Genomic DNA, 12,762 nt, shown 5'->3' with positions numbered 1-12,762 from the left:
TGTGTGTAACTGAATGGTCTCATTAATACAGACTGACCATAGTAAAGAATGGGTTCACTGTGACCAGGACACATAGAAAACAATAGTCTAGTTGGTTGCTGTTACTGTTTGCCTAGCATGCTAGCATGGCCACCCACAGCTCAAGTTTTGTCTGATTCAGCAGGAATTGAACAAAGTATAATCTGTTTATGGGAGCCTTTAGACCCCCTTCACACTGGGGCGTTTTTCAGGGGCTTCTGGGCTAAAAATAGTGCCTGAAAAACGCCTGCCCTGCAGTCTCGGTGTGAAAGCGCTTTAAAAAATTGGGCTAACTTTACTGTTTTATTTTTTAATACAAAAAAGTGATTTTTTTTCCCCCAAAAAAGTGCGTTTGTAAGACCGCTGCGCAAATACGGTGTGACAAAAAGTATTGCAATGACCGTCATTTTATTCCCTAGGGTATTAAAAAATATATATATATAATGTTTGGGGTTTTTAAGTAATTTTCGAGCAAAAAAAAATTTTTTAATCTTGTAAACGCCAAATCTGAAAAACAGGCTTGTTCCTTAAGTGGTTAAAAAATACTCCTGCACGCAGCATCTTTGAAGCAGCGAAGGAGCATTGTATATACCGCTCCTGCCCATTAAAATCAATGGGCAGTGCGGCACTTTGCAGATGTTTTTAACCCTTTTTTGGCCGCTAGCAGTGATTAAAAGCGCCCCTGCTAGTGGCCGAATACCGCCGCAAAAATGACCAGTAAAGCGGCGCTAAAAATAGCGGCACTTTACAACCGATGCCGCCCCAGTGTGACAGCAGCCTTAGACATATATCATGGGTAGCTTACGGTGATCCTGTCGAGGCTCCAACAGTGAATTGGATCCCTTTCACACTGGAGGCGTTTTCCAGGCGCTAAAGGGCTAAAAATAGTGCCTGTAAAGCACCTGAAGAATGCCTCCCCTGCAGCACCAGTATGAAAGCCGAGTGCTTTCACACTGGGGCGCTGCACTGGCAGGATGTTAAAAAAAAAAAAAAAGTCCTGCAAGCAGGGTCACTGTATCAAAAATATGTTTGGAATTCAAACATTAGTAGCGCTAAAAAAGTCCTTAAAGTTGATGCACAGTCCACTTAAACTGGGAAAGTAGCCTAATCTAAAATGAAAGGATTGTCCACTCAAAGAACAGGCAACAAAGAGAGAGAGATCCTTGCAGATATTGCTCCAGACAATCACCGTCACCACACTGGTTGTATAGCAAAATCCCCCAAAGGTAATTTTCACTTACCAGATATTACTGGGTTAAAGACATTTCATTAGTTATCAGCAAACTCCATGTGTTTCTATCCGGTAATGCTGGGATAGTAAGTGGGTATTACGTGTCTATGGTCAGCAAACGTTGCATTCCTCCATCAGATATTACTCCATCTAAATATTGCTAGTCACAAGCAGGAAAACAAGGGTGCACATAGCGTAAACCAATAACAAAGGTTTGTTCTTTAAATAATTCCTTATAGATGTACACTTACAATTTAATAAAATCTTAAAACATATTTAAATTGTCGTTCCACTCCTGTTATACCTCTCACAGCTACGGCGGTGTTCCCGGGTAAGGCAAACGGGATTCGACTGCATAGGTTTGCTGCGTAGTCTCACTGATGCGTTTAGTCATTGCTTTTGTCAGAGGTGTATACACTGCTTCTTCACCGCCCCTACCCATTGAAATGAATGATCACTGTTGCCAAAGTGCCTGCCAAGCGTTTTGGCAGTGGTGCTTTTTGGGGAGCATTTAACCCTTTCTTCGGCCGCTAGCGGGGATTAAAAGCATCTCAGCTAGCGGATGATTAGTGCCGCTAAAACGACGATAAAGCTCTGTTTAAAACTGGCACCGCTTTACCGCCAACGTGGCTCAGTGTAATAGGGCTCCTATGCTTATAGCAGAACTAAACCCTCCTATCCTTTTCAGCCAAGGAAGCTGTGATCGTGGCCTGTTTGATCACATGTGCAGCACCATGGCAAATGCAGATCAGTTATGACACCAGTTATTTGATGGTTTTACAGTTTGGTTGAGAGCTTATACTGTATACTAATGTAGCACTACCCCAGAAGGAGCTGCTGGGTAGTTTAGGGTGGCATGTTACCTCTATTCCTTCCGCCGTCTAGGCTGTACAATGAGAGCTGAGAAGAACTGCAATGTCCACACTTTGGATGTCTTTTTCTGTGCTTTATTACCCAACGGGGTAAAATAATAAAAGTAGTAGTAGAAGAGGTATGAGGAATAGTAAGTAGTAGGTTCAGGCATATAAATCTTTGTTCGGAAACAATCCTGCTTCCAGCGATAAACTTTCGTCGCCACTCTAGCCAGAGTGGGTATTGTGCACCTGGATAGGCCTCTCTCACCAACCTAGCAGCCAGAGTGTCACACGGAACTTTAGCAAAGTCTCTGCCACAGACCTTCCCAAAGGTGGAGATATTTTTGGTCCAGAACCCTTCTCATCTCAGGATTAAGCGCCCGGATCTCTCTCTTGAATAAACTTTAGTCCATTCAGAGCTCACAGGTGACCATCATCCAGCCTCTCGGTAATGGTGCGTCCTTCGATGAAGTCTAAGGCCTCTCCTGAGATACCAGCCTCGTGCTCGGTATTCCCCCAGACAGGTTGTTCATCGGGTGGCTTCCTCCCTCAGGACGGACAGCACAGGACCACTCTGCAACTGCAGACCCAGTCTGACCACTGGGCCCACAAGGTAGATCACAACCCCGGGCCAACTTGGTCCCGGAGCCAGGAACACTTGAACACGCACCCCCGGCCATGAGGGCCACACACGGGGGGTGGTGGGACGACAGACCCGCAATCGACGACCGCAAACCAATGACGGCTGTCCCTTAAGTACTCTCCCCCAGCATACACAGTGAGGCGACCAACCTCTACTGAGAAAAAACACGCCCTGACTCGACTGCTGCCACCCTCGGCCTGGGGTGGTACAGGCACCACAGGCAGCAATAGTGGTCACTTACAGTACAGCCATGGCTGGAACAGAGGCCCAAATTTGCCCAAAATAACATTGTCAGAGGTAACTAAATCTCTGACCACCCTCTAAATTTAAAGCAGCACCAGCTATAAAAGTAGCAGGGCGCTACACTAGCAATTGCAACAGTTATCATTCAAGGCATGCCTTGAATGTAACCATTTTGGGAAACCTTTAAATTGGTGGGTTTAGTTCTGCTTTAGGTAGTACAATTGTTATGCACTTTGTGTGCAGGAAGTCCCTTTAATTCAGGCACACAGAAGCCATCACCTGAACTTTATCTCTGGGCTATGCTATCGTAAAGTTCTGCATGGATGATGGGCCTGTGAGGGGTAAAAATGTGCTCCAAGGCCTCAAGTTTTTGCAGAAAAAGTGCCTGACGCTTGTAAATGTGTCTTAAGCTTTTAGGAGCTTTTACAGGCGTCAAGCTCTTGGGCGTTAAATTATTTATTTTGGTCAATTAGATTAATTCTTCTGGTCATTGGAATTAATTAATGTTCAAGCAGTGGCTGGCTTCACACAAAGGCGGTTTTCAGTCAGGGGAAAAGGACAGAGCAGATGACAGACGCGTAAACTGGCCATGGTGTCAGGGCTCATCAGCCATGATAAACCATGGTCAGCATGATTGAGCCATAAATGTGGATGGCTGGAATGGCTGAGTACGGATGGATGAGTATTGCTGAGTAAGGAATGATGAGTATTGCCGAGTATGGATGGCTGGATGAGTATGACGGATGGATGAGGCTGCAATGGTCACAGATCAGCGCTGTAGACACTACAGATCCAGCCCACAGCTCTGCTGTACCCGATCTCTCTCTCCCCCCTCTCTGCTCACGCTCTACTGATCGGTACAGAAGGGAGAGAGGAACCGGACATGACGCCGGTTTGTTTACATGTAATCGCTCTGTCATTTGACAGAGCAATCACGTGGTAAACGGTCGCTGTCAGCGGCCATTTATCATGATGCGCCAGGTCCTCTGGACCCGACAGTCACGGATACTCCCATGTGCATGCCCCAGGGGGCGAGCGGGAGCGCGATTCTGGGAGGATGTCAATGTATGCCCTCCTGGAGTTATCGAGCCATGCTGTAGCTGTCATTAGGCTATAGCGCGGTTGTTCTAAAGCTGGAATTCGGCCACTTTGTAAAATGTACTGACTAACTATGGGTTAAGACCAAACTATGGTGCAAGCCCACTCGTGGACATCTCTTTAATTTACAATTTACATTTTTTCTGAGCACTGGGAGTACAGCCATCACTATACTTCCAACGCTGCACCTTAGGTTCTCCGCTTCGGGCAGCTGCAGAGTTGTGTGCAGCTGCTTAATCTGCACCCTCTGTTCCTAATGCCCAATCACAGAGAGCTTTGTATTATGTGACGCCATCACAAAACGCAAATCTTTCTGTGAATGGATGGTGGAGGGGAGAGACAGGCAGAAGCAGCAGCTTACTGGGTAAAAAAACAGCATCGCTCTTGTCAGAGTGCCAGGAGTATAACTGTACTCCCGGCGTTCAGTAACATTATTGATTGTAAATTGGTGACATGCATGCAAGATCGGAACTACAATTTTCAGTTACTCTCTCTCCTTTTTTTTTTTTTTTTTTTTAAGGCACTCCCATTAAATTATATGGGGCCAAAGCACACAATTTGCCCTAGGAAAAAAAAAAGCTGATCTGCTTTTTCAGGCTTCACATGAAAGGTGACAAGCAACCTAAAGCTCAGGTGTAAACTAGACTATTGAGAAAATTGGGATTCATCTTCAGTGTTGTAAAAACATAATGCACAGGTGTGAATTGGGGCTTAGTATGTATTGGTAATACATATATCTGTGCTGAAATACCTATTACTTTTGGATTTTTGAGAAAAATGCTGTTAAGAGGATACATTTTCATAAAAGTATACATAAATATGTACATTTAAGTGGAGTGGGTGATTAATGGGTGGCTTTCCGATCAGATTTCCCTGGCTGCCCCCTGTCACCGCTGTGGTACGCCCTGGCGGCTGAACCATTGACTATTGCCATTAGAATGAGCCTAGATGTGATAGGCTTTAGGAAGGGAGATTCCTGGGAAAAGATAGGTCTCTATGTGGATGATACCGTCCTTTATCTGGCCGATCAGGGTCCCACGCTGCAGGCAGCACTAACCATCGTAGAGACGGTAGGCAGGTTCTCGGGCTTAAGGATCAATGGGACAAATCTCGGATTCTCCCTCTGGATCAGCTTCCCCCGCCTGCGATATCCCCAGAACTACCCTTGCAGAGAGTGGCGGAGATGAAATACCTGGGGGTGAGAGTTACCAGAAAACTTTGGGATTATGTTACCCTTAACGTAGAACCCTTGTTCGCAACCATTAAATCTAGAACCCAGGCCTGGTCGAGATTGCCCCTAGGGGTAATGGGCAGAATTAACTCGGTGAAAATGATTTTGCTACCAAAAATGTTATATATGATTTGGCACGCCCCTTTATACATTCCTTTTAAAAGTATTCAAACAGATGGAAGCCATTCTAAATTATTTTGTCTGGGGCTCGGGTAGGCATAAATTAGCATGGCAGCATGTTCTCAAGAAACCCCACCCTTGAAGGTGGATGTTCCCTTCTGGATATTCAGGATTACTATGTGGCATCGCAACTTTTTCACCTTTATTATTTTAACATGTCCGAGACCCAGAGATACAGGTCATTAGTACGTAATAAACCGGGCAGCCCTATTCACACACCCATCCAGGCAGTGTTCCGGAAGGGACACGGCGGCTGCAGATCTTCCCACTTTAATGCAGGTATGCTGTCGCACCACCAAACAATATTGGATATAGCCATTAAAAAACAGTACCGGTCTCATGTTCACTCCCACACCCCACTGTGGTTCAATCTCTGCCTGCCTGAGTTGAGCACAGTGCCTGATCCACAACTCTGGGCAGCATACAGTATAATCTACTTGTCCCAGGTCCCGACGGAATCCGGACCGAAGTCCTTTCAAGTACTCAGGGAGGAATTTTCAGTTCCAACCCACCTACTATTTCGGTATCTGCAGCTCAGGCATGCGGTCAGGACTCAGACTGCCTCTATCACTGTTGATCTAAGCACTACACCGGTACTTGACACTTTCTTCGGAGCGGAGTCGACCAAGCTTATATCCCATTTATACTACACTATCCGACTTTGTAGGATACATAAGGTTTCCCAGACGGCTAAAGTAATGTGGGAACAGGATGTGGGACCTATTGACGACTCGGACTGGGGAGAAATTCTGGAGGGGGTCAAGACTGCATCCCCCAAACTTTCGGATAGATTGACACAATTATATATTCTTCACCGTGCGTATCTTATGCCCCTGAAGTTGGCAAAGTTTCAGTCCACAAGGAGCCCCCTGTGCCCCGTGTGTACATTGACTCCTGGCACATTTTACCATCTGATATGGAACTGCCCAAAACGTAGGGGACCTCGGTGGGCATGGACCCAAAGTTATGTCTTCTGGGATTACTGCCAGACAGTGAGGTAGATAAATACCAGGCTATATTTATATATGAGACCTTGGAAACTAGTGGCCAAAGCCTGGATGCAGGCAGTGTCCCATCATTGCGAGACTGGAATAAATAAATAAATAATACCCTTCTGTATAGAAAAATGATTTACATCCATAGGGGGCGCCCGCAAAAGTTTTCCAGAGTGTGGGATAGGTGGCTAGAGTATTGTTGGGGTGCAGATGTATGTGGAAGGTTTCTCATTCATAAGAGTGTAACAGAATTGTTTGTCCCCTATATTATTGTATTGTTTTGTTTATGGCATGTCCGATGATATATGGATTAGTATGTTGTCTAATGTTGGATTGATATAAGGCGCAAAGTTGTACTCTTTTCATTCCCTGACCATTATGGGTTCATTGACATGTATGTATGTATGTATGTATGTATGTATGTATGTATGTATGTATGTATACCTTGATTGCCTCTCAATAAACTTGTTTTTTCTGGTTAAAGTGTAGTGGGTGATGAAACAAAGTCTCACCAAGTATCTTGCTACATTGCAAGTTAATCACTTATTCTCAATTAATGGTTGTTGGAGTTATTTTATATTTAGGAAACGCAACACTGTTTTGTTTTGTATGTACATTTAAGTGTTTTACTTTCTTTTGCAGTGCGGCGAGAAAGGACATTATGCCAACAGATGTACAAAAGGCCATTTGGCATTTTTAAGTGGCCAGTGACAGGAGTTCGATATTTGTGGATCCATTCGTTTAAGGAATGCAGATGTTCTTAGGTGGACACTGGGGTTTATTTTTTTACATATAATTTTAACTAGTCCTGGAACTACTACTACTACTACTTCTGTAAATAACTGGGCAGGCTTCTGATGATTACAATGAACAATTTCTAACACAAACTTTTTGTTCGTCAGTTACCAAAAGCTATTTTGGCGTTTACCTTTTTTTTAAATAAATGGTGTACATTTACCCAGTGCTGTTTTCACTACATTATTTTTTATTGTGTATTTTTAATAATTTTATTTAGAGGGAATGCTGTACAAATAGAAGTTGAATTTTGTTGTAAGCTCAATTGTATCTAAAAGTTGCCATTCTCTAGCTTCTACACTGCATACATGTTATGGGGCAATCAAATTGATGAAGTAAAGCCCACTTGTGAGCTTCCATATGAGGCTTTCCCCACTGGTGTATGCTTTGACATAAGCATTACTGTCGCTATATTACACTTTTCAAATAAAGGCATACATGTAAATACCTTTCACACTGCTCACCTCGTGACACAACTCCAGTCCCGAGAAACTTTCTGCTGAGGTCTGCAGTAAAACCCAAATGTCTGCAATTTTTTTTTGGGGGGGGGGTGGGCGTTCAAATCTCAAACGAGAGCCCCAATGGTTTTCAGTTTGTTTATCTAATCCTTGCAGTTAAGCTAAGGAAACTGACCCATGAGTAGTATTAATGTGATTTTGATAAAGCTATTTACTGTCACGGTAATACAATGTGAACTATAGAAATACAGGAATTTAGTGCCAGACCAAAATCAGATAAAGTCGGGTAATTTTAATTGTTGGTTAAAAAAAACACCCAGCTCATTTTAGGGGTAAAACCACAACCTTCATCAGGGCTTGGATGGTCTCAAAGAAACCAGTGACTTCACAGATCTATATTAGAACTCATATTGAACTCTCGTCATAGACGAACAACCTGACAGCCGTTTCTAAGCAGCATTGGAGCTCAGATTTTGGTCTGTATTTCTATGATTTAAAGCGGTTGTATAAACATTTTTTTTTTTTATTTTTTTTTTTTTCAAACCTGCAAGGCAAAAGGCATAATCAGCTAGTATGCACTGCATACTGGCTGATTATGAAATACTTGCCGCGGAACGAGGTGAAGAACACTTACCTGGTCCACGCCGAGCGAGATGTCATCTTGCTCCGGCGTGTCTTCCGGGTATCGCCGCTCCAGCGCTGTGATTGGCTGGAGCCGCTATGACGTCACGCGGGAGATTTAAATTCGGCAAGGTCCGGCGGCTGCCGGTCCTTTCGCCGTGGATTCCCCCTGCGCATGCGCCGCTGCAATCAGCGGCGCATTGCGAGGGGAATATCTCCTAAACCGTTCAGGTTTAGGAGATATTCTTTATACCACAGGTAAGCCTTATTATAGGCTTACCTGTAGGTAAAAGTGAAAAAAGTGGGTTTACAACCACTTTAAGCATGTTCTATATTACTAATAGTTTCCTAACTTCAAATTCTAGATGACACTGTAGTATCTTGCATGTCATGAGTCAAATATGTCAAAAGATCAACCTATTGTTAATCCTTATTGACACCACTTGGGTCCAGTGTTTGACAAAAAGCTTGTCAAAAAAATATTGCAAAAGTACTTATTTCCCCATTGTATTGTTATGGACGTTCCCACAAGAAGTCTAAAAACACAATCTAGCTATATATACTGTGTGTGTGTGTGTGTGTGTGTGTGTGTGTGTGTGTGTGTATGAATGATATATATTATACACACATCACGCTCTTGATTTTTGAGGCACCACATAGAAAATCACTTTTTTTTTTTAACACTCATACCTAACATTCATTCACAATAGATACAACCCCTTCTCCCAAATTTTACTACTGAAAACATGTTTTAACCACTTGGGATCCGCGCTATGGACAAAAGACGTCCACAGCGCGGCTCCCAAGTGCCAAGTCCCTGTTTGTTTGCATTCCCCGTGCACGCCGCGCAGCGGGGAAACAACGTCCCCGCATCATCGCTGGGATGCCGATGCGCGTGCCTGTTGGCCGCGGTGTCCGCCAGACACCCGCGATCGGCGGTGACAGCAGGGACGTGGAGCTCTGTGCGTAAACCCAGAGCTCCACGTCCTGTCAAAGAGAGAGGAGACCGATCTGTGTCCCTTGTACATAGGGACACAGCATCGGTCAGTCCCCTCCCCCCACACAGTTAGAACACACATTTAACCCCTTCCTCACCCCCTAGTGTTAACTCCTTCACTGCCAGTCACATTTATACAGTAATTAGTGCATTTTTATAGCACTGATGGCTGTATAAATGTGAATGGTCCCAAAATTGTGTAAAAAGTGTCCGATGTGTCCGCCGCAATATCGCAGGCCTGACAAAAAATCGCAGATCGCCGCCATTACTAGTGAAACAAAATCATAAATCTATCCCCTATTTTGTAGGCGCTATAACTTTTGCACAAACCAATCAATATACGCGTATTGTGATATTATTTTTTTTTTTTTTTTTTTTTTTTTTTAAACAAAAATATGCAGAAGAATATGTATCGGCCTAAACCGGGGGAAATATTGTGTTTTTTTTTTTTTTTTCAAAATGTTCTGTCTTTTTTGGATTATAGCGCAAAAAATAAAAATCGCAGAGATGATCAAATACCACCAAAAAAAGCTCTATTTGTGGGAAAAAAATGATAAAAATATAATTTGGGTACAGTGTTGTATGACCGTGCAATTGTCATTCAAAATGCGTCCGCGCTGAAAATTGGTCTGGGCACGAAGGGGGTTTAAGTGCCCAGTAATGAAGTGGTTAATCTTATGGCAAAGTTCATTAGAAACAAGTCCAGTCTTGCAACACATCAAAGGCCTTGCTCTCCATAGCTCCTGTGGTCTTCCATCACTCTCTCCATCATGAAGCTGATTTCAGTAGTCATTCCATGTATTGTATCTGAGAGAGACTGTGGAATAAAAAACAAAGCGGATTAAAGTGATTGTAAAGGTTTAATTTTATTTTTATTTTTTTAATAACAAACATATACTTGCCTCCACTGTGCATTCCATTTTGCACAGAGTGGCCCTGATCCTCCTGTTCTGGGGTCCCTTGGTGGCTTTCTCGGCTCTTCCCCGCAATAGCTAACCCCCTCTGGGAAGCTCTCTCCCGAGGGGGTTAGCTTGCGGGTGCGCTCCCTGTCATACACTCTGCGTCCACAGACACAGAGTGTATGACTTGGTCCTGCCCCCCCGGCGGCCACATCCTTAGATTTGATTGACAGCAGCAGGAGAGCTCATGTCCATAATGTGGATGGTTTTGGCACAGCCCCAAATGATCTACAATGGTTTAAAAGTGATATGGTCCAGAAATATTTAGACAGAAAGAGGTGTATAAAGCACCTGGATCCAGATGGCATCCACCCACGGATCCTAAAAGAATTGGGCTCTATCATTTCAAAGCCATCGTTTCTCATTTTTGGGGACTTAATAACTGGAATAGTACTACTGGATTGGCGTAGGGCCAATGTGGTGCCTATTTTTTAAATCGGATCAAAGTCTTTACCAAGTAACTGTAGACCTGTAATGCCACATACTCACGATCGGAAATTCCAACAAGAAAAGTTTGATGTGAGCTTTTGGTCGGAAATTCCAACCGTGAGTAGGCCCGAACAAACTTTTTCTGTCCGAATTTCTGACAACAAAAATTTGAGAGCTGGTTCTCAAATTTTCTGACTCAAAAAGTTCTTGTCGGAAATTCCGATCGTCTGTATGCAATTCCAACGCACAAAAAAACACGCATGCTCAGAATCAAGTCGACGCATGCTCGGAATCATTGAACTTCATTTTCTTTATTGTACATCACGGGACACAGTCTTTATTCATTACTATGTGGGTTATATTCCACCATCAGGTGCTGGACACTCCTGTAATTAATTAGAACAGGAAGTTCCCTCCCTATATAACCCCTCCCATACTGGGAGCACCTCAGTTTTTTCGCCAGTGTCTAAGGCAGGGATCCTTAAACTACGGCCCTCCAGCTGTTGCAGAACTACATATCCCATGAGGCATTGTAAAACTCTGACATTCACAGACATGACTAGGCATTAGGGGTGCAACGGATCACAGTTGATCCGTGATCCGAACGGGTCACCCCCGTCGGATCGGAACACACTCTGATCCGCGGATTGCCACGGCTCCGGAGCTAGGCCGAAGCCGCGGCCTTTCCTAATGTTACGGCGGCGGCTCCGGAGCTAGGCCGAAGCCGCAGCCTTTCCTAATGTTATGGCCGCGGCTTCAGCCTACCTCCGGAGCCGCGACCATAACGCTAGGAAAGGCGGCGGCTTCGGCCTAGCTCCGGAGCCGCCGCCGTAACATTAGGAAAGGCCGCGGCTTCGGCCTAGCTCCGGAGCCGCGGCCATCTTGGTACACCCGGCGGCGGCCCTCCTCTGTTTACACCCACAGAGGAGGAGCCCACGCTTGGGGAGTGTCTGTCGGTACAAGCTGGGGGGGGGTCAGTCACTGTATTGAGAGCAGAGGGGGTCACTGTACTAAAAGAAGGGGGCCCGGGTCACTGTACTCCAAGAGGGGGGGGTCACTGTACCGAGAGGAGGGGGAGGGTCACTGTACCGAGAGGAGGGGGGGTCACTGTACCGAGGGGGTACTATAGTTGGTGGGGGAATGTGGATATTACAGTGGGGGAGATTTTTTTTTTTGCGATCCGAAAAATGATCCGATCCGTGACTCCTGATCCGAGGAACGATCCGAACCGTGAGTTTTTTGATCCGTTGCACCCCTACTAGGCATGATGGGAATTGTAGTTCCTGAACAACTGGAGGGCCGTAGTTTGAAGACCCATGGTCTAAGGTGTTGGTCACGAATGAACATGTGCTCTAAGGAGCTCCACTGGAGGGATCCATGCTGGATTTAAAAAGCCTCCATAGAATCCGGATCCGTCCAAGGTGCTTCATAGCCAAAGTGGACGGTACCCGGGCCTCGGTACGAAGAACGAGGTTTTGCCTATAATGCTTCTCTCTGAGAGCTGGACCCTGGGTTCCAGAGCATTGGTCGATGCCAGAGACCAAATGTTTTTTCTGTTGCCAGGGTGCTGTATAGGTCCAGGGGAGAGGTGACCTGCTATGGACCCCAGTCCCTGAAGGTCTGAGACAAAGCCCACGGTGAGGGGTGAAGGCTGGGCCTCTTGCTTTGCAATACCCTGCAGTGTGGAAAGGTAAGCGGAGGTACCTACGGGACTTGGTCCGACAGTAGGTTCTCCATTGGGGATTATGGGTCTCGCCTATTTTTATGCTTCTATGCATGGGCAACTTAACCACTATGTCTTCTGAGACAGGATGGCTCTGGCACCCATATACCTCCCCTAGTTGGTCCTAGTCCTCTGCTGAAGGGGCTATTGGGTCTTGCCTATAATGCTTGTTGCCTGGGCAAAGAAACCACTATGTCTGTTGAGACAGGATGGCTGTAGTACCCATAGACCCCCCCTTCAAGAGGCTGGTACCCCTAAGTAGGGTTGCCACCTCATCCCTTTAAAAA

General features: G+C 45.1%; 1 protein-coding gene across 1 annotated transcript in view; it reads left to right on the top strand.

Moving 5' to 3' along the window:
* Positions 1–7,455, top strand: part of CPSF4 (cleavage and polyadenylation specific factor 4) — a 40,223-nt gene extending 32,768 nt beyond the window's left edge. The window contains exon 8 of the mRNA XM_040357068.1: positions 7,136–7,455. Within this exon, the coding sequence (XP_040213002.1) occupies positions 7,136–7,204 (69 nt within the window). The 3' untranslated portion in view covers positions 7,205–7,455. The remainder of the gene's footprint in view (positions 1–7,135) is intronic.
* Positions 7,456–12,762: the final 5,307 nt, after the last annotated feature.

This window comes from Rana temporaria, chromosome 6 (genome assembly GCF_905171775.1).
Source record: "Rana temporaria chromosome 6, aRanTem1.1, whole genome shotgun sequence".
Lineage (NCBI taxonomy): Eukaryota > Metazoa > Chordata > Amphibia > Anura > Ranidae > Rana > Rana temporaria.
The sequence above is the reverse complement of the archived record's forward strand: the minus strand, read 5'-3'. Positions and strand labels throughout refer to the sequence as shown.